This window comes from Bombus bifarius, unplaced genomic scaffold (assembly GCF_011952205.1).
Source record: "Bombus bifarius isolate JDL3187 unplaced genomic scaffold, Bbif_JDL3187 scf7180000010271, whole genome shotgun sequence".
Taxonomy (NCBI): domain Eukaryota; kingdom Metazoa; phylum Arthropoda; class Insecta; order Hymenoptera; family Apidae; genus Bombus; species Bombus bifarius.
In genome coordinates, this window is record NW_022885586.1 from 4,674,809 (window position 1) to 4,701,574 (window position 26,766).

At 40.4% G+C, this 26,766-nt stretch overlaps 1 protein-coding gene across 16 annotated transcripts in view; it reads right to left on the reverse strand.

Moving 5' to 3' along the window:
* The window catches only part of LOC117216607 (forkhead box protein P1-like), a 245,886-nt gene that overhangs the window by 6,170 nt on the left and 212,950 nt on the right, over positions 1 to 26,766 (reverse strand). For 6 of the 16 annotated variants that reach the window (XM_033463463.1, XM_033463450.1, XM_033463449.1 and 3 more), the window contains 12 exons: positions 17,666 to 18,256; positions 17,063 to 17,125; positions 15,213 to 15,462; positions 13,766 to 13,870; positions 13,422 to 13,596; positions 11,744 to 11,930; positions 9,960 to 10,275; positions 9,514 to 9,582; positions 8,072 to 8,148; positions 7,755 to 7,856; positions 3,099 to 3,274; positions 81 to 156 (listed from right to left, as the gene is read on the reverse strand). In XM_033463463.1, coding sequence (XP_033319354.1) covers positions 81 to 156; positions 3,099 to 3,274; positions 7,755 to 7,856; positions 8,072 to 8,148; positions 9,514 to 9,582; positions 9,960 to 10,275; positions 11,744 to 11,930; positions 13,422 to 13,596; positions 13,766 to 13,870; positions 15,213 to 15,462; positions 17,063 to 17,125; positions 17,666 to 18,256 — 2,187 coding nt within the window. Of the gene's footprint in view, positions 1 to 80; positions 157 to 3,098; positions 3,275 to 5,589; positions 5,721 to 7,754; positions 7,857 to 8,071; positions 8,149 to 8,843; positions 8,889 to 9,513; positions 9,583 to 9,959; positions 10,276 to 11,743; positions 11,931 to 13,421; positions 13,597 to 13,765; positions 13,871 to 15,212; positions 15,463 to 17,062; positions 17,126 to 17,665; positions 18,257 to 26,766 lie in introns of all 16 variants that reach the window. The other 10 variants (XM_033463456.1, XM_033463455.1, XM_033463460.1 and 7 more) reach the window with 8 other exon arrangements.

Below are 26,766 nucleotides of genomic sequence, written 5' to 3' on the forward strand. Positions count from 1 at the left end.
CGTTATGTCATGTATTGAATTCAATTAATCCACGTCAATTTAACGAAAAAAGGAATTGCTAGTATTTTTTAGACAGTTACCTGGAGATTGGCATTTAATGCGTCACCGTACATTGTCGGGCTGTGCGTCAGGGTTGGACTTTTTGACGGGACACCCCTACATATCGAGAGAGAAAATTTCTATTAGTAATCGTCGAGATTCGCCTATCGATAGTTTCCTGAAATAGAAACGCGTGTATATAAGCACGTTTTTCTTAAATATATATATATATTTTTTTTATTAAAGTTTGTGTCGATGTATACGGGTGGAATAAATTTCTTTTCTCGAGAATTTAAAGGTTTCAGGTCAAGGGGTAAGGGTACGGGGATACGGGGCGGGTAAAGATAGAGCTTGTGTGTACAATGTGTGCACGTGTGATCGAGTTTCAATATGTAAAGGTATAATAGAAAGAGAAAGAGAAATAGAGAAAATGGAAAGTGAGAAAGAGAGAAGTATAATATGAAAAAATGTACACACGTATATATAATATATAGTAAAAATGTAATAAAAAAAGAATGGAAAAGAGAGTTCGAAAACCCTTACCTATTTACCGGTTACGTTCCTCACTCGTCCAACGATCAGCTCGGTTGAGATTGAGCGAGGTTAAGATAAAAAATATAGAGGAAAATTGTGAAAAATAGCGCTCCCGTTTCGTTATATCATATATAACCTTTCCTCTAATTAGAAATAAATTAAACATCGACTTTTTTATCGTACGAAACGACGTCGTTTGCTTGTAAACGGCTCTCAGGCTTACCTGTGCTTACCCTTTCATAGTTTCCACCGAAATCCTTCGTGAAAGTTCAGGCATCGAGTGCCGACCGAGAAACATGATACTTTTTCCAAACGACGAATGTCGAATGAAAAAAGTAGGCTTTCTCTTGCAAACGATAAAGCGATAAAAAAATATATTCCAAGTGGATTCGACAGATATCACGTTTATTCGAAGTTGAAGCACGATGTGACGATTGCAAGAGAGATTGGTTGCATGCGAAGAAAAATATAGAAAGAATCAAAAGAATGCCTAGAGCCGTTTATCAAGTGACCAAGAGCGCAGTAAGTAAAGAGAAGAAAGTTGTAGTAGTAGAGTAGAGTGAAAGAGAAGAAAGAAGTAATATAGTAGTATTAGAGAGGAAAAGTTGGAAGTGTGTAAGAGAGTATATAAAAAGAGAGAAATAGAAAATACGTTAAAAAATGTTTAAAAAGATGATGATTAAAATAGTAGAGAAAAATTACCGGAAGTTGCAAAGTTAGTACGTTAACGGTGAGGTACCTTGAGTTAGAAGAGAGTGGTCGTAGCGATGAATGGAGAATTCCGTATCATCCGAGATATCTCTTTTTTTTTTGCAGTTTGTGACGCTTAATTTACACAATTTACACATGCGCGAGTAGCCCTGACACACATTATCAGTCACACCGAACACCATTCTCACGTTGAAAAAGCGTTCTAAAGGCGGAACAGAAATAGAGAAAACGGTGAACGCCGTAACAGAGATAGAGAGACAGAGGCATTAAAAAATAAACTAAACACATACTTCAACAACGCCTCCTCTCATTAAACGCTAATTAAAAAAGAAAATGACGCAAAAGCGCTTCACCTTCCCTTTACGAACTCTATCGTCAACTTATTTGCGCTATCTATTACTACGCTACAGCCTGTTTCTTTGAAAATAGCGAAACACGAAAAGAAAAAAGAACAGAAAAAAAAGGAAGAAGTAGAAGAAAAAACCCAAAACGATACAACAAACGCTTCGTTCACGCACGGTCGTTGCGAACGAACGAAACAAAAAAAGGAAAAAAAATGAAAGGAAATTAATGGCGATGCCGTATCGTAAACCAGCTTGTACAGCGAAACAGAGGGAGAAAAATCTGAAAATGAAGGGTAACGAAACGTTTATCCACGCAAACACTTTCACATTCTCCCAAGACACTGCAAACGCCACTACGTAAGCACCATACAATTATAAGCACAGTGTTTTTTTTTTATCAGTGGTAAGGATAGTCTTACGGGGGATTCTTTTTCTTTTTTCTGTATTTTTTCTTATTCTTTTTTTTTTTGTTTTAATTCTTATGGGAACGAATATTAGGATCCTTGATTATCCATGCGAGCAACCACTAAACACATCAGAGATCCTGCAGCACGGACCAATCGTCCTGTGGCTGGGCTCCTGCAGGATCGTCCAGGATTTAAGCTCTCTCGGGTGTGCTAGAGCCTCGGGCTACGGTACTAGTGAGACGTATACGGGGATGTACTATATGAGGGCTGTTTTGGACGTCACAAGCAGAGGTGCGCAGATTTAAACGTTAACAAGCACCAGCTGTAAATTTTAATTGGACGAAAGCTTGCCTGCCCCCTTGCGTTTACATTGGACGCAACCGACATTCCTTCCTCTTTTTCATTCGTTCCAAATTACCCAAGAAGGTTACATTACGCGTTAATAAAACATTCTTGTTCCAGTCTATGGCACATTGCGCACCTCTGATGAAGATCAAGGAAGGTTTGAACGGGTACTACTTATCCTTAGGTTTCTGAGGAGACGGATTTCTAAGGGCGTTCGAGGCAGGCATGATGCGGAATTCGTTTCCTAGGGATTGGATAAACTGCTTACAGCCACTCCCTGCTGCCTTGGAAGTCATTTTCCAACGAGTTATATTCGAAATTCCAATGTAGAGGATTGCACGAAGAGCGCGGTAACTGCTAAGTAAGTAGAATGAGCCGCTTTGCGTCAGACACGACGTATAATTTATTCACGAACGATATACTTTCCTATAATTCTAGTTTCACGCGAATAACTTCCAACGTTATTAAAGTAGAGATGAATCTTTTGTTTCTTATTTTTTTTTATTGTGTAACAGATAATAGAAGATAACGTGAATGGTCGTTTGATTGGCGATTGAACGACAAAGGCAGCAGGTTCGAGAGGGCGTTTAGTGGTTCGTTCATGTAGGCAACGACCAAGCGAAAACGTCCCGGTCGCCGCGTTACAAGAGAATACCGCGGTAAGGTCAGAACGTCGCGCCAGCCAGCCAGCAGAATTCTAAAAAGTGGTAGTGCTTACTGTGCGGAGAGGTGGGGTGGAGTGGGTGATGGGGTTGGGTCATATTTCCTGGGGCGGCCGCGGGACAGATGCCGCCGCTTTACGAACTCGGCGTCGTCCACCATCCAGAATGACCCGAAGTCGTCCTCATAGCGCACAAAACACTTGTGCAATGATAGATTGGTGCGGATCGCGTTCTGTATACACAGACAAGACCACCAAGAAATAGAGAAAAAGAGAGTAAAAAAGATAAAGGTTGTTTCTGCTTGTTGCTGTTGAAACTTATTTCGTTTGGTTTTTGGTTACGTTTCCTTCCCTTTCTAGCTTCTACTTTTTTTTCGTTTCGATTTTCCTTTTGTCTTTCGTTTTTCCTTTTTTTTTTTTTTTTTTGGTAATTATTCTGCTGAGCTCTACGCTCTTCTCCTTTCTGCGTACGTTCTTAAAGCGTCTAACGAAAAACGTTGCCCTCGAGTGGCACGACCGTTTCTCGAACGTAAAACGATCGCGACTCTCGATCTCATGCACGTGTCGTATTATCTCGTAAAAACGTGAGACGAGATCACGAGCCGTTAACAGCTCGTAATTAGCCTCGTCGTCCTCTCCTACCCAGTAGGGATTCGATGATCGAGCAAGGCCCCCGACTCGATCGAATCCCGGCGTCCCAGAGAATAACAAAGACAGCACAGACTCGCAAAGAAGGGGGTAGAGAATAAAAAAACAAACGTAAAGTAATATACGTAGTAAGACGATTTTCCTCTCACTACCTGACCAAGTGCAATTCAGCGGTTCTCACTCTGCACTGGCATATCCCGCATCCGGCTTCCGGGTATTCGAGACTAGACTCGGGCCAGAGAGACTTTGGCCCTGCCAATTCTCGGTCGGTTAGTCGCTGCAAAGCCCACATGCTTGTTAAAAAGCACACACCACGGTTTTCTACGGTACTCTTTCACACAAGAGCAAAATGAAGTCGGCCACATTCGCACAATCACTCGCGTCTGCTCCTTTCCTCCTCCTTCTCCTCCACCTCATCGTCGAATTTCACGATCTTCGAACACACATCCTTTCAACACGTTCTCACACTTCATACTGACGGCTACCATCGCACACGAGAGACGGGCAAGTAAAAAAATCACACGCACGAGGGACCAAACACAATACAAAGCTAATTTCCCGAGTACAATTCGTGAAAAAGAATTCTATCTTTCTATTTTTCCTATTCGTGCATGAGGATTTTGTTGAGAAACTGAGTTTGAAATTGTATAAGAGGAAAAAAAACATTCGTCTTTTTCAATCATTCCATTTTAAAAGATCAAAGTTTCCATGAAATACACGAAATTTGGTATGTGCGTTGGTTTTTTAGAAGAATGAAATTTGAACGATTGTATCTCGGGAAGCACGATGTTAGCAGAGACAGACGTACGGACAAACGACGCAAGCGAATTACAGATAATACAGATTATCATGGCGTACACAGGTGTATGAGAAAAAAGAAATGGTTTATATATACACACACGCACACAAATCTATACGTATGAGAAATGCGCACGCATGAGGTACACAAAAGGTCTGGAAACATACCTACAGATATACTAGGTATATACGTATTTAAAAAAGTGAGGATAGGGCACGATATGTAGGTAATCAAGAAATATATATATCGTACACAGATAAACAAATGCACAGAAGAGCGTGCGTGTATGTGCGTATACATACATATGAGGCTTGCGCACGCACGCGTTATGCGAGCGTACACAGATTAAAAAAACCTTATTAATATGTATATATATATAAATAGCTATGAAAAATACGTGAATATATATGTAAAAGAAGCTATATATATAAATATGTATACATATAAAAAATAGAATATTAAACACTATTAAATATTTATAAATGTATATATAGAAATATCGATATATATATATAATGTATATATATAAAAATGTATAAAAAGACGTATATTAATATATATATAAAAGTTAAAAAGATAGTAAAAAACTTGACAAGTATAAACATGAATGGGCGTGGGAAAATGGGGTTAGCGGTACGAGTATGTAATTAGAGAGTAAAAGCGAATAAGTGAGAGAGTATTGTATAAATATATCTATATAAATATCTATATAAATATGTAAAAAGACAGAAGACAGAAGAATATTTAGAAATATAAAAATATATATATTATTATATTAAAAAACAAAGAGGGGGGAACACAAGGGATGTAAGGAGAAGAAGATATAAAGAGACAGGATGCGACCGAGGCCGATTATTTCGGATTGTGGTCTGAAACCGGTTTTTGTTGTTGGTAGAACCATTTTGAGAGGGGGTACCAAGGGGGAAGATTATTATAATGAATATATCGATAGAAAAAGATAGAAAAAGATAAATAAGATATATATATAATATATGTCGTAAATATATATATAGAGGTAAATAGATCTATAGAGACGTAGTAAAGAGTATAAAAAACGCGGCAGTAGAATTTTTTTTTGTCGGTGGGACGGGGGCAACGTACCCGGTCGTGCTGCAAGCGCGTTGAGGACGTCTCTTGTAAAACTCCACTTCGTCCACCGTCCATACGGCGCCTTTCACGTTTTCGACTCGCATGAAACATTTGTGGAGAGACAGGTTGTGTCGCACTGCGTTCTATACAAAATAATACACAGACTAAATAAGCAACGCAAAAAACGAACGAAGCCAACTCAATCGCGAGGCCGGCTGTCGATCGGGGAACACGATTCGATGGCGTGTAATTTTTCTGTATCTTTTTTGGCTTTTCTTTTCTTTTTTTTTTTAATACAGGCGGCATTCCGTCATCCCCGGCGTCGGATGACGACGACGACGACGACGACGACGACGACGACGACGACGACGACGACGAAGACAACGATGGCGACGATGACGACGATGATGATGGTGATACAACCGATACACGCTGAGATGAGACGAGGATGGATGAGATTTTCTTGTCTGTCTCGGAGAAGGTAAAGGATTACGAGACTCTTTCTCTATTATCTCTGTTGGCTCTGATTTAGACAAGCTGTATCGTGTCTTTTTGTGAAGGAACATGTCTATATCTTGCAGGCTATCACTTTAATACACTCCGACTGTAATAATTGGCAGGAATAATAATACGCGCTAATAGAAAATAAAATTGTGGGAAATTTAAAGTGGCAGCCTGTCTTTAACTTGAAGTTTAAGAAACGGCTCAAACGAACCGCTCGAACAGAACAGGAAAGCACCGGGAAAAACCGAGAAACTGATTGATGAGTGAATTAGTAAGTAACGTCGTGTGTGAGTAGCAAAGGATACCCGGCGATGGTCGCGCAATGACAAGGCCGTAAGAGGACATAACGAACCAAAACGATTAATCGAAAGATACACGGTATAATGTGGCATTCCTTTATCGTTAATGCACAGCTAGTCATCTAAGTCTAGGGGCAACGACAACAATCATACATGCCGCAGGGCCGTACAAAATTCCAAAAGAAGTAAAAAAAAAAAAAAAAAAAGAAAAGGAAAATCAGAAAAAAATGAAAAAAGTATATAGGTGTAAGAAATTTAGGAAGAACTGTACGAGAAGATCGCGTCGAAGGTTACGACCTCCGCTGACGTGGAAAACGTGGATCCTTTGACGTTGAATCTGGCTGCCTCCTCTCTGTCTGATAGCCGTTGTTAAACCTGTGGTTGCTTTGAAAATTTTCAGATACACATAACCATGCGAGGCGAAGCTTCATGGCAAACGTCGATTACTTCCACGCTCACTCGCACACACGCAAAAAACACACGCGCGCGCGCACTCTTGCCAACAAGCGTATCATATGTTATCATATTACGATTTAATTGTGATTTATCGCCGTATGATTTCAGTCAGAAATTACATTATTGCAATATCGTGTCAGATCATTGTTAAATCCCAATTAGAGTAACAGTCTCCCAAGAAGATTTTAATTACGGGCTGCAAGACTACTGGCTAAGAAAAGATACGATGGAAAAACAGAAATCATTCTGATAAATGACAAACGAATCGCAATACGACATAATATTTCACATGTTACCGAGTCTCCCCCTTAAATCGGGAAAGCAACACAATTATCGTTACCAGCTCGTCTGCTTGGCACATCACTTAGCCTGTTAATTCAAATTAATACGTAAGATTATCTGAGATTCTTGAAAGCTCATCCTTTCTAGTTAAAACGCATTCAGCTTAATCTGCTCGTAAATGCAAATTGCACGACCAGTCATTTCGTCTTTGTGACTTGCAATCAAACGTTGCATAACTCGTGCCACGCTGAGTTCATCCATTTAGAGGAGAAAATTATTTTAGACTTCCTAAATGCATGGCAGCGCGGCGGATTTTTGCATCCGAATCGTTCGAGGACATTTTGACAAAATTTTCCCGATATTTTCACGCTTCCGATCAATTATTTACGCCGAAGATTTTTATAATTCAACGTGATCACTTCTATAATAAAATAACATCCTCGAATCGTTCTTCCGAAACGAGATTGAATGTTCGATATTCGAATATTCGAATGAACTGAAACACTCGTTTCGAGAAAGAATCGAACTTTAAATTCGATGACCGTCGTACCTTCATTTTTCTTTGATCTTTTACATTTCTCTGCATCCTGCTTAACGCTTGTTATATTTTTCCTTTATTATAGTCAAAAGATATACCTTCCACGTTGCTGCGTTGCGCCGGAAGTAGCAGAATGTGTTTTGAAACCAGTTGTAGATCTCGTTCAGCGTCAATTGTTTCTCCGGCGACTCGATGATCGACTGTGAAAAAAAGAAAACAGAAGAATTCCCAAAATTCAATTTATCATTTTACAAAGATGGGAGGTGTAGTAAGTAATCCTCACCGGTTTCTTTGAGAGTTCCTTTGAAAATTAAATCTAAAAGGGGGCGCTCTTAGGGGACAATTCATTCGATATCTGAATTAATCAGAACGCTAAAGGAATATGTCTAATGCGTATCGAATGGTTCTCACTCACCTGTCTGATTAATGATGCATACGTGAACGGCGGTCTGACATCGGCGTTCTTGTAAAATTCCCTATTTCGTTGAATTTCTGAAATATACCAAGAAGCTTCGCTTGTTTTATTTTCCAAAACGTAATGAGTATGAAAACGGCAAGAGTTACGCGGAACCCTTACGCGGCCGAAGGGTAAAAGTTCATCGACACCATCTCTTTTCGCGTGTCTCAGACGATTACTTAAATTTACAACTAACAAGCAGTACGCTAATGTTTCAAGCACCGTTTAAAGAGATGGTTGTCAGAAACATTCTTAGAAAAGCCATTATTTGAAAACGTTATGTGTTCATATTTTTGATTTTTGTTGCAAAATTAATTCGCGGTACTTAGTTCTTTTCTATTCTTTTTTCCAAACAAAACAATAAATAAACAATTCGTGACGTTTGTGTGAAACGAAAGGGGATCAGCTTGTATTCGATCGCATGCTCAAAAAACAAATATCGAATCAAAACTATGTACGACATTCTTAAAACTAGATCAAAGATTAAGCAAGAAGCGATTGGATATGATTTAGGGTAGATAGAAACGGATACTTCTTGTCAGGCCTCGTTCATCCCTCTTTGCAGAAAATCGGGGATGACGATTGAAGTATCTGAATCTCTATTCTACAGGGCAGAAGAGGAGTAAGGGGATTGAAAGAGGTGAAAGTTTTCTTCCTGCATGCAAAGGGTGCACCCTTTAAGAAAATCCTTAAAGCCACCAAAGGAGCGTGGAAAGAAGGTTGACAGTACCTTGTTGGACGTCAAGGCCAGCACGCTCCAGCATGTAGGGCAGCCCTACACGGTGGGGAGGGCGGGCAGCACAAGAAATAAGGAAACAACAGAAGCATCGGTAAGAAAGAAGTTCGAACTGGCGTACGTTTAGAAATTCATTAATTTTTGTTCATTTTCTTTTTTTTTTTTTTTGTTTCTTGTTTTATGCTCGTTTATATCTTTTATTCTTTTCTTTCTTTTTGGTTTATTCTGACTTTTATTCTTGGTTTGATTGTTTTACACCTTTCGCACTCTATGTACCTATTAGATTCGTCGCCAACAAGGTTTCGAACACTGTAGCTCACGTGACATTGTTGCTACCGTGAATAAATCTGTGCGTGTGATAGAGTTTACGATAGGAAAAAAGGCACGAGATCAAGAGAGGACCGTAAAGAGCATTTGCTACAGGATTTTCTTTTCGTCGGGGCATAGTTGACAAGGACGAGCCGGGAAATGCTTTTTAAAATATTGTTTCTCAATTCGCAGCATAAATTCACTATCATATTCAGTGAAATTATGTTAACTCAAGCGTATACGGCTTTATTCGTATCTTTTTAGATTAAGATTAAGAAATAAATTGGCGAGCGAGACAAAAATAGCATTTCGCGGGTCGCACGTTTCCCCGACTGAATTTTGGTTAAGTCGTTACCTTCGTTAATATCTATTCCAGATCTATCGACGGCTACTCTGCGCCTTACAGTGCCCTCGTCATACAGTCCTACGAATAGTATTCAATTTCTGAATTTACATATCTTTCGTTTCACCTTTCTCAAGACGATATTTTAATCCTTTCTTTCCTTATACATATATCTCTTAAACTTACATATTTGAAAAATGGTTCTTTCAATAAACCGTTAATGAATCTCATCGACAATTATCCATATTACTTTTAAATTGATCGCCGGTATCTTTCGTATGCTAACCACTTTCTTTATCGCAGGTAAAACGGAAGAACGCACAACTTCAACAATGTCAAATACGATTTTTCGATACTCCTGACCGGTCCATGACAAGAAACTTACTAATCAGAAATACGTGAAAGATAGAATATAATCGTGAAAGTAAAAGATGACAGAAAATACGAGATGACCTTACCTCCTGCCAAGGAAAGAGCGGATTTATCACTGATACGTCGTCTGATGGGCCCTGCCATGCTCGGCATCGTTGGCATCGTAGGCATGCTACCTGGCATGTTCGGCAAAGGTGGCATCCCAGACATATTTGACATGTTGGGAATAGGTGGCATAGGCGCACCACCTGCTGAAGGTGGCAGCTGTCCACCTGCTGGCGACCTGACCGCCGACACCAATGCGGACATCGAGACTGGAGACACTTGAGAGACGCCGAAGTTTGGCGGTGGTTGGCTCATTAGGGCGGTTGAGAGATTTAACTTTGGTATACTCGAACCCGTCTGAAAAAAGAATGAGACGATGTATACTTGGAGAAAGTATTTAGAGCCATTGTTTGGAGGATTTCGATGACTCTATCGACGTTTTTTAATTCTTTAATAAACCTTAAATGAACGATCATTTTGTAGAATTCATCAAGCTTTTTGGTTACTCTTGCACGCATGTGTATCTTGTCACAAACCTATAGGTTTAGTTTCTTACAGATTATTGACACATGCGTTTATGCTTAATTTTTCTTTGAATTTCTCTGAAACATCTGATATCTAGAAATGCGACGAATTTCCGAGTGTATGAAATCCTTTGACGAGTAATCCATAAACTCGGAAGCCACAAACTGAAAAATATAATAATGTATTATATTTTACACAATACTACAATAATGTATTAGGCTTTCAAGTCAGTCTTGAATTTGAAATCAGATAATAAAGCTGAGAAATTACTGTACACATACGCTGCTGATTAATTCGACTTTTTAGGAATTACGAGAAAAAAAAAGAGAGAATAAAATAACGTTATCTTTTTCTGTAGCCTTGATAAATCCTATTAAAAAAGTTAAAATACGCTTTTTTATGCAATTAAAGGTATCTGCTTAATGTAAAAGAGGAAAAAGAAGAACGTGTAGAGCTATCCCCGGTAATATAATTCGTTATAGCATATCCATTGTTTTATGCCGATTTATAAAAAGTTATAATAAGGTTGGAAGTTTCTTTTTTATTAATGAACAAGTCACATTCGAATATGTTGATACGAAATATATTCCAGCAGTACGGTCTCGATATCAGAGATGATCCGAGCAGAGTGCGGGGGAAGGGGGCGGCTCCTCCCTTTCGCGTTAAAATAATTAAGTCGGCCAGAGAGGACGAGCCACGCAGCCGCACGGAGAGAGGGCTAATGCGATATTGGTATTCTCCGACTGTCGGACTTGTTAGAGGTTTTAATTAAGGCGATATAAAATCAACGAGGACCCGATGAATTATTAATGCAAACTTTATGTATAAATTAGCGAGTCTACTCGGCGGCGCGTTAAAACTGAAACTGGCGTTGTTGTTAGCCGCGGCGAGAGCTCGTAAAATTCTCCGAGCGCCGTGAAAATCTGGCTTTACGACTACCGAACGGTGCTGCCAGAAGAGTTTACCATCCCGACACGATCGTTAGGAAACGTTTTTCCGGATTCTGGCCCCATACAGCGTTCGTTCCACGTACCGAACCGCATAACCTACCACCTTACGATTATTGCTATCCATATCGCTCGTATATGACTTGTACCATCCCTATAATTTACGCTGACATATTGTTTTTCTCCTGGTAACTTTCGATCGAACAGTTTCTAATGGCTACTTTACGAGAGTCCTTATTGCATCGAGCACAGCTTGGACAGCGCTATACAGAAACAGCTTCAATATGCAAAATTTGGAATTTTATTATTTAATGTATTCTATAACGATCATGTTTGGTAATGCGAAGACTCACCGATGACTCGGAGGACTTTGGTGGTTCGGGGGAAGCCATTTGTTTCGCCACGTGCAGATGATGCATCATGGCGGTTAGCCGGTCCCGTTCCTTCTGCAACTGAATTTCTAGCTGCGAGACAACTTGCATCTGAACCCTGGCCTGCGCCGTCGATCTGTCGTCCAGCGTGTGCTCCGTGTTCAAGTGCCTGCAGTATCGTTCAAAAAGTTACTTTCAATTCATTCTCTTTTAATTAGCACAATCATCATTGATATGTAAATGGTAAAGAATTTAATCTCGATATATTTCGTTTACTTTCTTCATTACGTAATTCCATATAATTCGACTTTAAGATGTGAAATTTCCAGTCAAACGTGATTTTTTTTTTTTTTTTTTCTTAAGGATTCGTGCTATCTTTATTGTTATTACTAGAAATCGCTTAATAGGTAAATGGTAAATTTCCGCGTCAACTCTGAAGAATTACTACTTACACCGGAGAATTATTCGAGAACCCCTCCCTTCACCGCGAATCCTCCAGCGAAGACTAATGAAATTATGTCGCGAACAATGTCGGGTCGTTTACGGGGAAATCAAAGCTTCGCCGCGTTACAAAGAAACGTTTGTCTCTGGCCGTGGTGAATCTTATCCCACGGGACACCGAAAGAATCGAGTTCCACGATGGTCTGAGGGCTGGCAACGAGATTCCGTATTTAAGAATTTCCGTAATCCTTCTTCGTCGCCGGCCGGTGTATCGCGAAGGGTAAAAGAGGGTGAAGAAAGGAAAAAGAGGGAGAGAGGTTGGTTAAGACCAAGAATACGGGAAGGTCCAACGGGAAGAGGCGCAGGGGACAGGAGGAAGGGGATTAGACCGAGAGGCATAACGATGCGGTCGAATGTCGTGAATATTAATGAGACAAAGGTAATTAGCGTTTTCCTTTTTTTCTCGTCCTTTTTTAAGTAACGGCTTGTTTGAGGGAGTTTGCGGCGACGAGCCTCGTGATTACTAAGGGATTCCCGTCGACCGAGGGAGGCAAATGCTGTCTCTGCTTTGAGACCGATGAAGAAGGTGCCGGATGTCAATGAGATACGCTGACTCGAGCGATTTTTCTACACTTCCTCGAGCCAACCCCTCGCGAGTAGCGCCTTCTCTTAACTCATTCCACTGGGCGAAATTGCCGACTTTATTCTTCGTCGGTTCTCCTCTTTCTCTGCCAGCCCAAGAATCACTGTCTATCCCTACTGCGCTGGGATTTACCTACTTTCCGGTTATACATCGCGGCTTTCAAATAGCCAAATCGGTTGTTAACGTCGGTGGATTAAAAATGCTCGAAGCTTATGTTGTCAATATGCTTGCCCGTTTCGAAGAAATAGAATTAACCCTTTGGCAACGTGGCAAGACAAATATAGTATTAATAAATTCCTCCTTAAACGACCGATTAAAAATTATAGTATCGTAAGTTAAGATTTTAAATGTTTCAATGTTTAAAAGGATCTCCGATTTAGTATCATAATTAATGAGATTTCATTACTAAATAATTTTATTTTTTGTCGCGATACGTTTTCATGTCTTTCCAGAAGATATTTTCTAATTATCGATTAGATAATCGGTCAGAGGATTGACAAGAGCGATCGACTTCAAATCCCACGATTACTATGATAGCGATAAAACGGTGGAAATTTGAGAAATTTGAGGACTCACTTAAGGAATGCTTGATAGTCTTCACAAATAACTTCACAGCCTGGCCACTTGCAGACCCCATGGCCGTACAGGGGATGAACCTTGTCGTTGGAGGAAACATCCAGCGGTTTCTCGTCCAGAGGAGTGGTTCCGTTCATCTCCGACCGCCGACTCGACACTGTCGAATTGAGAAGTCCTGCGATAGTCCGGAAACGAACGTCGCATTTTCCAAGTACAAGCAAAAGAAAGAACAAAAAGTATGTGGAAAGGTGGTAAGAGGAAGGTGACGAAAGGGAACGATATCGAGAATACGAAGGGAAATTCGACTCTCGATCGTTGATGGATCGTGGAGAATTTCTGTTTACCATTGAGTCCAGCCACGGATTTTGGAACGTTCGAGTTCTGGTGGGTTTCCGGACCATCCGATGTGTCCGATTTCCACATTGGTAGACCTTCGCCAGGTTGAAGACCTGTCAAAAATTTCGCACATATTTTATTAATAATCCTTTGAATACTTAAAATTACAAAAATTCTAACAATCTAATACTGAGCGAGGAATATAGAAAAAATTAAAGTGTTTTGATATATTTACCCCGTATATTGTAATGTGTTATTTTGTCTGGACTTCTAATAAAGTGTTTATTTATTTGTTTAATCGTTTATTTAACGATCAGCTTATAGGAGCACAATTATACGTGTAGGTAAAATGCGTAATCATTCTACGCGAACAAAAGCATTTCGTCAAAGGAAACAAAGATTGAAAATTAAATTACGTATAAATATCGAAAAGATCGAAATAGATCGATTAAGTGCAATTAGCTCACGCTGATCCATGAGCTCCAGCCTTGAAAACAGAAAGAGCCATTTCTAGTCTTGTTCGTACGACATATGCATCAAATATTTAAAACTATGATAAAAAAAAAAGTACAAAATAGTACAGAAAAATAGAGAATTAAGGAAATGGCATAAATAACACGTACAACGTGGAAAGAACATCACTTCCCATCTTTCGTTTGCAATTTTTCCTCAAATACTACAAATTTATTTCAAAGCGTGAATTTTCAAATCGAAAGCACGAAGAGCATACGTGAACGAGGTTCTGTCGCTTTCCTGGCCCTATTATTCCACCCTTCCTCCTCGGTTCCTGTACGCGCGTCAGAAAGAAAAACATGGTCGGAACGAGATCCGACGCAACCGAAACACTTCTGCGCGGAAAGTTTTGCCCAGGGTAAAGTAGAAAATGAGAAAGTGCAGAGGGAGGGAGATTACCTGACGGGATGGTCTTGGGGTTGACCCGATGGATTGTTGTTTAAACGAAGCTTCGACATTAGCTTACTTCGGAAATTACGCGTTTTACGTATGTACCTAATAAAATTTACTGTAGCTTTGCTTACTCTTAATGATAGTCTCTAAATGTTCAAAGTATAAATTGCTTTTAGGAAGAATAACACAGAAGTTTCTAAACTCGCTTTAGTTTTCGAATTGCATTCTAGTTTCAACAAAGAAGAAGATTTCTAATATTTTAAGTAAATCTCTAACATAAAGTTTCGAATGAAGAACGATCCTTTCATATTTTCCACTTATTGGGAGAATTTTTTAAATACAATATGTTTAATACAACTGTGCCATTGCATCGAAAACGATTGGAAACATGCAACAGCATTAAGAAATTCTGTTCTATCAATTCTAAGTTTATCGATGAGTTCACTGGCAGACTGTGGAAATAATTTTCTCTCATTTTCCTATTCTTCTTTTCTTTCTAATATTGTAACTCTCTAAAATTTCTACCATAATTAATAATAATATTCCTACCCGAAGAAGGATTGTGACCCTGAAGACCCAGACCCTGTTGAAGAAGGTATTGGCTCTGCGTAATCTGTAGCTGCTGTATGAGGCGTTGCTGTTGAAGCGCCAGTTGTTGAAGCGGCGCAGACGCCTTCTTTTTGTCAGCCGTTTGTAGCAAATGCGTCTGTTGAATGACATTAAGCTGCAATTGTTCCTGCAGTTGCTGTATCGCCTGCTCCAACTTCTTCCTACCTAGCTCCGCAAACTGGTGTTGATGCTGTAAGCATTTCGACAAACAGCCGTAAATTTGCTCGTTAAAATTCTCCGCGATTTACACACCTTATAACAACACTGGAAAACGAGGAACTTGTTGGGGAAAAAAATTTCACGTTGGAGGAAAAAGAAAAAAATTGAAGGGTGGAAAAGTTGCATCTTGACGCTGCTGAATAAATCTCAGACGCGGATAATTCGCAGGGGGAGGCAAGAGAAAGACAGGGGGCAGTTGATGAGTAGCCAGAAGACAAACAACGAGACACAACGGCTGATGGCGATGCTTAATTGCTTACCTCGTCCCCTCTGCGTTCATTCTCCGTCTTTTCTAAGCCTGGAGGATATTTTAAAACAAACTCAGCGAAGTAGGCACGCCTTATAGTATCATAGTACAAACGAAAATTGCGCCATTAACGAGACACGACAAGGTTTTATTAAAGAAGTTTTATTTTTTCTCTCTATATATAGAAATAGTAGATGTCACCTCATGATGACAATGATCAAAGAGCGCTAAATTCTCGGTAATTGAGATCGTCTTTCGCGCGAGCTCTCGCAATAATCTGTTCGAGTGGACTGTCTAAATTTGTAGAGTAAAGCATACCGGTCAGGCCAGGCCGCTAAATAAATATTTGATGCCTCTATCGAAGCTATCGAGCCTGTGTGCGAACCTCGTATGACGATATGTATTTGCGTTAAAACGTTCTTTGTGCTGTTTATGGGTAACGTGCAAGAACGGTTCCACGTAGATATTCGAAAATTATCGATATTAAAAAAATTCAAGGAGTAAACACTGGTTATAGAAAGTGTTTCTATCCTTATTTTCTAGTAGAAGGTCCTTTCATTGATTCTACATTTCATTTTATTACATTTTTGCGGTCGTATGGAACTACTAAATGATACGAAAATTGATACATTTAAATTAAGTAGCTGTAAGAAAGTGCTATGATAAAGACGATGGAAGTGCAAATAATTTTTGTAATCACTGTACCAAAAGCATAATTACGTGGAAATTCTTTTTTCCACGCAAACGTTGATTGGAAGATAGAGACACTGTTTGCTGAGCATCGAAATTCCCAGGTTCGCTGGACGCGAACGCACAAATTTCCAAATACCTTTATAATTAACATTACGATAAAATTCCTCGATGGGAAAGTTCGAGAGCAAAAAAATATTGATAATTCAGGAACGCGATGAAAATTATAAAATGTTTGGAAGTTTCGAATAGTTTGAAGAGACACGTTTATTTGAAAATGTCGGTATGAATAGCTCGAGACATTCTTTCGGAGGCTGTTATCCTTTGAAAGGTTGTCCGAATGTTTGTGTAAGTGTGGTAAAGGACGAGAAAGAAGAACGTAGTCCATCAAACGGACGCTTTTTATAATTAAAATTATCAATGGCCGTTGGAGGGTGATAAAAGGCGGTCTGTTTACCCGGCGGAGTATCTGGAAGATGTTTAACTATGCCAAGATGCAATGCTTGCTCGGTAAAAAGGACAAACTTCGCTAATGTACTTTGAAGAAGCGACACAATAAACTTGGAAGGATCGACCTATGAAACTTGAGATTCCTTCGCTGCAACAATGGAGGTCCGAAGAATGGAATACTTACGTCCTTTAGAGACGAAAAGTAGCCGAATCGTTCCTGATTGGACGCATGCTCCGACGAAGAGTCCTAGAAGAATAGAATCAATCTGATGTCAGTCGATAGTTGATTGACGTAACCCATAAAATATGTTACTTCTAATAAGATTTAACAACACATCCTTATAGAAGCTCAAATGCGAAATTAAATACAAGTATTATTAAATATTCGATATCCTTGGTCTACACGATTCATGTACTATCTTGCTGTACTTAATCCTTCTGATCTTCCAATGATTGATTAAAGGAGAAATTTAATCTTCTAAATATAAAAACTTTTACGTAACAAGCAAAAATTAAGTAAAAGTGAGTAATAACCAAAGCACGTGCAGAGTATTCTTAAATATATCTGAAGAAAACCACAATATTTAGCCAGTCAAACAAATCTCTATTTAACTTTCATTTCTTTAGGTGTGCCCGTAAGATTTGAAATCTGCGTAAACATTCACAGTCTAGCCATAACAACGTCAATCCAATTTACAGGAACTTAATTCTAGAAACTTCACATTTTCCAATAACTTAAAAAGGTTCCGTTATCATGGCGGACAAAAATATTCCAAAATCTGATTACCTGATGATGTTGCTGTTGTTGTTGCTGCAAATAGAGTGAGTGTTGCTGCATGAATGATTGCAGTTGAGTAGGGCTGAGTATGTGTTGTTGGAGCAGCTGTTGCATCTGATGGATGCCGCTAGCCGGGCTGAGCATCATTTGCGGGGGGTTTTGCGAGGGTGGTGCCCCTGGCGGCCCTCCTGGTGGAGGACCTTGCGAAGGATTCGGAGGCGAACCCCTCTGAGGGGCCTGTGGACTTTGATGAGGACTCGGTTGGGGACCAGGCGCCCCCGAACTCGGCTGTTGCGATTGCTGCGTAATGATAGGTTGCTTTTGCTGGGTCATGGGTGCTGCTGTCACTGTGTGTCCAGCGGGACTGAGCTTTCCATTGCTCTGATACTCGATCGTGAGTTCCTGTTGCTGCTGCTGTTGCTGTGGCTGTTGTGGTTGCTGTGATTGTTCGGTCACGCCGCCACCTATCTCGTTCCGGTTGTTCTCGCGGCTACGTACCGACAGCCGATCTCGTTCTCGGTTCTCGCGTTCCCTCGACGAGGGAATACTGTCGCGTGGTTGCTGTTGCTGCTGCTTCAGGGCTGCAAACAGCGAAGTAGCCTGCAATACGAAAATGGAGATCGAGAGCTCGATCAAAGTCGGTTGCGAGCTGTCTCTGATTTTGTTTTCTTTTCTTTTTTTACTTTTTTTTTCAATAAAAAGATTGATTGTTTCATAAAAGTTAATTCTTTCTATCGAATTTTCCAGGGGATTTTTACAATATAGAAATTACATTGAAGTTACTTTGTGATACAACAACGATACAAACGATAAGTTTTTGGATTAATTTAAATTCGGTGTTCGTTTAATAAGAGATAAAGGAGTTTCTGTTTTGGCGACACCGCTAGTTGTACGAAGTCAAACGCGAGATAACAAGAAAGGGTTGCTAGAGATGGTTGTTGCAAGGGACGAAGAAACCGGGCGAGAACGAAAAGAGGGAAGAAGAAGCCCCGGGGCGGAATATTCATGATATAAATGCCGTGTAATGTGCGCGCGTTAAACTTCCACCGTGTTTTGAGCAATATTGATCTTATCTAATGGTATTCGAGACGTCTTGGTATCCTTCGTCATGATTGGTTGGCTTCGAGAACACCGAGATGGAAACTCGGTGTTGTCTGAATCGCGTCGACTCCAATCTTCTTACTTTGTTGTTTACGCAGCGAGATTTGTTTTATTAAGTTCTATCATCAAGTAGATTGCAGAGTGTAAAGGCGGAACATTGTGCTACTGGTTTCGTCTTCCGCTCTTTGTTAGTTTCTCTTCGAAATGTCGTGGAAGGAACAAGTTAATTCAACGACAGAAATTCTTGAAAAATTTATCACACCTAAGTTTATCATACAACCCAAAAATTGTATCATACGTTGCCACGTAGCGTTCTTTCTTTCCTTTCGCTTTCTTCCCTTCCTCCCTTATCTCCTTTTTTTATTTATATCCTTCTTTCTCTACTTCCTCCCCTACCTTTTAATTCTCTTTTATTTCTTTCCGTCTTTTCTTCGCCTTCTTATTTCTTTATCCTTTCTTTATCTCTTATCCCCCATTCTTTTCCATCCCTTCTTGCCTTTCAACTTTACATTCCCTTTTCCAATTTCCCTCCTTGCTCTTCCATTCCTCCTTTAAGCGGACCGACGCAAAAGGAGAAAAATTTTGTCACATTTACGGAAATGTAAAACAAACGTATCGTAATGTAACAGAAACTCTTCGTCGATAAACCTCTGCAATATACTTATTTAAAAAAAGTCTACGAAATGATCTCGCGGGTAAATGTAACCGCGCCACATTGAATTTATCGTTCGATTAGGTTTAATCGTTTGGATGAATACCAGCCAACAATGGCTCGGCTTCTTTTTCCTTTCCTACTTCATCGTGTTTGTAGAAATGTCCTCGACTTGTTTGTAAGTTGCATCGGAACTTGTTTTCGATTCCTCGAAACAAGCAAACACGCCTCTGTCGTGCAGAGGCTGTTTAGAATGCCTGTTTCGAAACCGCATCTCCGCGTGGCCTGGAGACGATTCCTGACGAGCAGAACAACTGAGAACGCATAGTGAATCCCGAAAACTAGCGTCGCGATCGAAGGTCGTTCTTTGGTGGACCACAGGCGCGCGCGCGCACTTTTCGTAGAATGGCAAATGCGAGCGAGAAAGTCAGAGAGAAAGAAACAGAGAGACAGAGTTCCGTCAGAGATAAATTTAAAACGAATTCCTTTCTGCTCTGCTCTGCCGTTTTTCTCGTTCCCAGTATGGAAAGTCAGCCTCGCGATTGTTTCTTCGAGCGTGAAAAGCGAGTGTGTCTCTTGGTTGATCCGCGAGTCCTATGCTAATCTTATTTGTGTACGATTACGTATGTTTATAACATGCAAAGAAAGTCCCGACGTGGAGGCGCAGGGCGTTATCAGTGTTTAGTCAGGAGTGGTTGCGTTTCGTCTCCGAAGTTCGAAGCGGACCGACGCGAAAGGAAAAAACGCGTCGTGGAAAAACAGAGGAGGAGTCGCCGTTGGAAAATCCACGCTGATTCTCCTCAGGAAAGCTCGTCCTGTGTTCCCGTCCGGTTCGTCGATTTACGCACGACGTTTCTTCGTTCGACGGAGACGAAATTCCACGGGAAAAGAATTTTTCGAAACGAGGTCCCCGAGGAGTCGGCTCAGTCGCCTTGGAAAAAACAATAAAAAATGATTCGAGAGACGAGGAGCATGAGCGACAGGGCCGTTTACTTAACGAAATTAATGAAAAGCAACGATCGGCAGGAGGTTTTAATCCACTTTAGCCAGAGACGCACCGCCCCGCCTAGATCGCGATCCTTTAATTCGCTAATTAATACCGAGCTCGTTTCTCCTTCTCTTATTCATCTCTCTTCGCTCTGTCTCGCTTCGATTGCTTCTGTTTTAACGAAGAAACGAAGAATCTTGAACGTCCAACGTCGCCGTGTCACCATAGGGTGAAAGGGGTGGAAAAATCGCAGGCGAAACGAAGTAGAGGGTGGGTTCAGCCCACGAAAAAAATGGGGGCCAAGGGGGTGCGGAGTGGGGTGTAGAGGGGTAACGACGAGCAAGCTCGACGTGTGTACACGAACGGGGCCAAAGGAAAAAAATATAAGGGTACAGAAAGAATGAAAGTATAAGAGCCGACTTTGAAGGGCCATCGACTACAGATAAGAGGGACTCCTAAGACTCTTTTAAGAAAAGGTTAAATAAAGGTCGGGGAGCCGCGCTTGTTGTTGGCTGTTCAGATTCCTTCGACCCCTTTCCTTCCCTCCCTGGCCACCGTAACGCCACTTATTTGAATCCCGAAGGCTCCTTCGACTTCAGTCCCGGCGCTGCTCCACTGCTACATGGCCGTCTCGTCGTCGTCACCAGACCTTCATATCTTTTATATATTAGGATTTTCACCAACCATCCACCCCCGCGATCCTTATATATATATATATATATCCGTATATATAGATATATATCTCTTGCTCTTTTTTTTCTCTCTGTTTACTGTTTGGATTTATTCCAGCTCCCCTGACCTCTCCCTACGCCCCGAGAGAACCGCACCAAACTACTGTACGCCCCCGCCTAGCCTGTGTATATGAGTTCTCCGGAGACCTCGGTTTCCGTCTTTATACTTTCGATTTCCCCCCTTTGGTTGAAATCTCTTCGATTCTCCCGCTTCGTCTTCCGCTTCATCTGTCTTTGAAAAGCGTTGAAACTATCCGTGGCTGCGCACAGTGCCGCTCCCATGGCACTCGTCGTGAGTCACCCAACATTTCGTGAAATATACGACAGCCTGACGCGAGCTTCGTTTCGATGGCGAGAAGTAACATTCGAGGTTGCGGCGATTGCTTGTTTATTTGAATCGAGACGAGAGTGTCGCGAGTAGAATACCATTCGGAGATTTGTACTCGGAATCGAAAGATAATTTCCCCGCGAATTGATATGTCTGAGGCTATGGTTACGGCGGATACGTGTTTGAAGGAACTGCGAAATAAAGTATCTGAAAAAAGATGTAGCTAAGGTGTAGCTTGTGGTCACAACGGAGGCCTGGACGAGACATTTGAAGATGGAAATGAATATACTCACAAGAATATTCGTTCCTTAGTTTCATTACATGAGTACATGGTTAATGTTCAATTCTCGATAAACAAATTACTTATTTCCGTAAGTTCGTTGATTACAAGAAGATGACAAAACTCATACCAAATTCCAAGATAAATTTAAAAAATAGCGTCTTAATCACTTTCTCTGCTTTTTAATTTATCTAGTTGATTAATGTTCAGACAAATTTAACAGAACATTGTAATCATGGAGTCTTCGAATCTATATACTGATTGTTCTGGCGTTATCAGAAGCCTAATTTTATCAGGAAGCAGACCCGCTACGATCATAGCCTAAAAGAGAAGAAGTTTGAGGAGAAAGGATAGTTTCGCGTTTGGGACAGTGGAATTCGATCAATTTGAATTCAGTTCGACGGAAATCGATAGGGTATCGTGAATGTTCGACTCGTTACGTTGCCACGGTATCTGGAATGTTTATTTAGCGTCGTTTTATACGCGCCAATTAAACTGCACGCACAGAGAGTTGCCGTGAACGTCATCGGAACACTTGTTACAGGAAAGAAATAAAAAAACGGGGAGAGAGGAAAAAAAAAAGAAAGAGCGTTGTCCAGGGGAAAAAATTCGGCGATTTGCACTGTCGATCCGTTTATTCCACAAATCCGAATCGGATTTACTTTCTAGTTTTCCCTCACGTTCTATATTGAACATCCCTTTTGGATCTGTTAACCGTGATATTTTCATAGCCGCGATACGCCATAGCAAGAATGTTCTATTATGTATGTATTGATTAAAATTCCCGCTCGGATCTCTGTCCATGGACCGAGAGCGTACTCGCTGTTTGATTGATTTTTAACATCGTAATACCGAACGCACCCGGAATTTCTTCATATCGCAACGTTTTTAATCGGTCGCCTAAATTGTAACCGATGAAAAAGGATATCTACCTGTGTCGCGTGTATGTTTTTCCTTTTCCACTTTGCATCTATTAAAACCAAAATTATTCGGCGATTCATTAGAATAATATATCATATATATCACATGTCTTGGATCAATTATCAGAAAAAATGAGAGAAACGAAAGGAACTTTTATGTAACAACGTTCAAAATTTCATTTTCGATTATAACAGAAGCGAGACTTTCATTAGAAACACGACCTTCGTCTATGTTTGTCTTTTTATAGGAAAATTAAGACATAAATCATTTTTTATAACATCGATTCCACACCATGCTATCATCTGGCTACTAAAATCAGAAAATCCAAAAACTTTGTTAAAATTTGACACGTTTGACCTAAGATATTACAATTTCGATGAATCGCTGAATAACTTTCGTTTGACCTTGTGAAACTAATCCAGAAGTAAATGATGTTTATATAATATATATAACACGGAAAAAGATACAGTATATCCAAAGGAAAGTATTATAAAAGAATCACTATACATTCGAGTTTCCATTCCTCTAATCGTGTTCAAAAAATATAAATTTGCATAAACGTCTGCAGTCTGGCGATTAAAATTCGAGCAATTTATCGAAACGCACAAAGTCATTTGCCCGAACAGCGTCGAAAATGGAGCAGCGCCTGGGGTACAAAACAAGGGTTGCGCGGAGATGTCCCCGTCTCTCGTTTCGTATTCACGTCGACGGCCAATCAGAGACGCGTCTCTTTACACCCGCCTCCTGTTGACGTTTGTCATAATATTTTAATATTAAATCGCGTTACGACCAGCCATGCGTTCGCATAATCAGACGTTACTCCCTGGCCGCCGTTTATATACGTGCGACTGTAAGTCTCTCTCCGGGTGAGAGCAGACCGCAGTGTGAACACACCGAACAGGGTGAACGAGAGCAGGGAAGTAAGAGAGACGAAGGACGCGACACGGAGAAGGAGCACTCGTCACCCCTCGTGCAGTTCCACGTGAAATGTGGAATACAAATTACTCCGAAAAGTCCCTATTCCCGGTCCCGTTTTCCGTCATTCGTCGCGGCACGCAGTCCCTATGAATTCGTCGAATAATTCAGAATTAGAGAAACTATGCGTGTCTCTTTGGACACTGACGAGTCTTTCGAAAGACACGTCTGCCTCTTCTTCCACTATCGCCGATTACTTCCTTACCCTTATTCTATACCAAGTTACTAATTTCTGTGCCGCTTCTAGCTATTCAAAAGTTCAGACACGTCTGAAAATTCTAACCAATCCTAGCCATATAGTAAGAGGTAAGGACATTCGAGCCATCTGAGCTTCAACATCTTAAAACTCGATCTTGAACTTTGCACAAATTGGTCAAATTGTGTATTACGAAACACCATTAGTTATTCATACGATAATGAAAGAATATGGTATATTTGAAATTCAATAAAAAGAAAAGAATATATCTATGGTACGGTTATTTGAGTCAGTGAGGAAGTACTATATACGTAAGAATTACTAAAACATTTCACAATTTTACTATTTATTCCGCTACTAATATAGATAGCTTAAAAATTGTCTTTGAAAACCGAATTTAGCAAATTACTTAGCTTGACACAAATAATCCTACCTTAGCCTATAACGATTTTCAGATCGATAAGAAACACGAGCAAAGATTAAAGAAGTTCAACGACTTGGACTAGAAAAATAACTCGATCGATCAACAAATTGATTAATCGATTAATACGAAAATTTCCCAGAAACCCGATGGGTCGTAGCTATTCGATAGAAACGAGGACATCTAAATGATCCAATGACTTTGTTCGAAAAGGATTCTGCAATATTGAAAGGAATTAACGATTCTGGGAACGTCTGCGTTGGATGGACGGGCCGGTCCAGCGACTAGGAAGAGATCCATAGAAAAGAGAAAAGGGTGAGTAAGCCTGGTAGGGGTAGTAGGTTTCCTGGGACGACTCACTAGCCAGCTGGATATTTGGAAAATGGCTAGAACCAAGCGGACGGAATGTCTCTGGGCTCCATCGTTAACGGCCTGTGTACATTATAGATGGTCCCGTGATTGGTTCGTCAGCCTCTCAAAAACTCCAGCTCCCGTCGTCGTAGTCGTTCCTCCTCTTCTCGTTCCGTGTTGTTACCTAGCTTCGATTCCCGTTCTATCGTTTCGTAGGTTCATTTCAGCTGGCCCCAACCAACCACCCCACCTCGACTGCCTTTCACCCCCTAGACTTTGTCTTTTTCCAATCGTCAATTGACAATGTACAGAGGCGGCCTTTCACGGGTATCAATTAGTAGGATTCGCTCGACGCTGATGTCCGTACGATCTCAGCTTTCGATCTCGCTTTCAATCCCCTTTTACCTTGTGTCAATTCGACTGCTCTATCTAATAAAGAGATCGACACTATCGGTGAATTTTTTATCGCGCAATTGTGAGCCTTTCGTTCATGAACTGAGATATTCTCTTTGGTAAATTTTAGTTTTGGTCCGAAGTGTTCTTTTCCAGAGGAGAACTGCAGCAATGTTCGAATTTTTTAATAGAATTATTTTAAATTTTATCAATATCGAATACTATGAAAGTCGCACGAATATTCGTTATATTATTCATCGTATTAATTATTCGTTGTTTCAAATTTTGAATATACGTGATTTATATCAAATTTCTTTTACTTTGATATGTTTCATTATAATTATAATCGATAGAAATTATTAGCGATTCTGGGATTCGTGCTTTAAATCGATGATACAGTAAAATTTAGTCCTATCGTCTCGTCAAATTTTCAAACTTTTCAAATATACCGATCTAATACGGTAAAAATTCTTTCAGTAAATTATACGCATCCTTGTAACCACAAAAATAAAGTCAGCAACGCAGAAACCATAATCGTACGAGCGAAAGAATGATCACGGTAAAACGGAACCGGATAGAAGGAAACAAAGATTGGGGCGGCATTATGCAAGGTAAACGTTGCCAGAAGTATACCCTTTCCCGTAGGTATCCGCTGTCTGTATGTACAAGAATTAACGCATAGAGGTTGGGAGTGTCGCAGCTGGGTAGGCGAGATACAGAAGGTCGGGGGTGTCCAGAGGCAGAGAGCGCGTGGCGAAAGAGCACGAGAAAGGGGCGAAGGGGGTTGGAAAATTGGGGAGAGATCGGCGGAGGGTGAGAACGAGAACGGATAACAGAGGAAGCTGGGACAGAGGGTGCATCGAAGAGAGTAATTTCGGCATTCTGCGGGTTTGCTTACATCCACCGGTTCAGCGATTTTCGTTATGCGTGCACCGGTGAACATGCACCGTTGTTTCTCCACGGTACACAGTTAGCCTTCGAGAATTTTTCCTTCTTTCTTCACTCTCCGATACGAACGAACGAAATGTGACTTGTGAAAGTATTTGAACGTCTACACACTCGATGATAACATAGAAATCCTTCATGCGTGTCTTATATAAAATATTTTGAAATTCCATTAACACTAGAATGAAATGAAGACTGCGACTATTATATGAGTAAAATTTGAAACCAATTTAAAAATGTATATAGAAGTTACAAGGCATTTACTCTAAAGATATGTTTAATGGAAGATTAGCGTATGACATGTGTAATTTAAACATATAGCAGGTGTTAAAGATGGTCCCACAGAATATTGAAGTTTCTTAATACGATGACAATGGACTGTTTAGATACTTTTATGATTATGACGTTTCGCATAACACACATAATATATTCGAACATTTTTGCAAATTGGGTTGTCTCTCAGGAAGTTCAAATAAATAAAGTCGTATTGTATTTACCTGTATTCAATAGTGTAAATATTTGCGCAAGTTAAACAAAAATCCAAATTCTTCTGAAATCCGATAGTCACGATTTATCGAATAACAATACGAAATAGTATGTTTTTCGTGATTACTCAATTTCATGCTCGATGGACGCAAACTTTATTCCATTATCCTTTCTCTGGCCTCGTTTACCGATAGATTCTCTCTACCCTTCATCCCCTCGATGACAAGCAGCGATAAAACGCGAAATATTTTGTTTCTTCCCCCGTACGCTGCTAACTTTCGCCATTAGCCACTCCCGCCCCTTGATCCCCCCTCTGGTTTTCTCTCGGGGGCGAAATTTCCG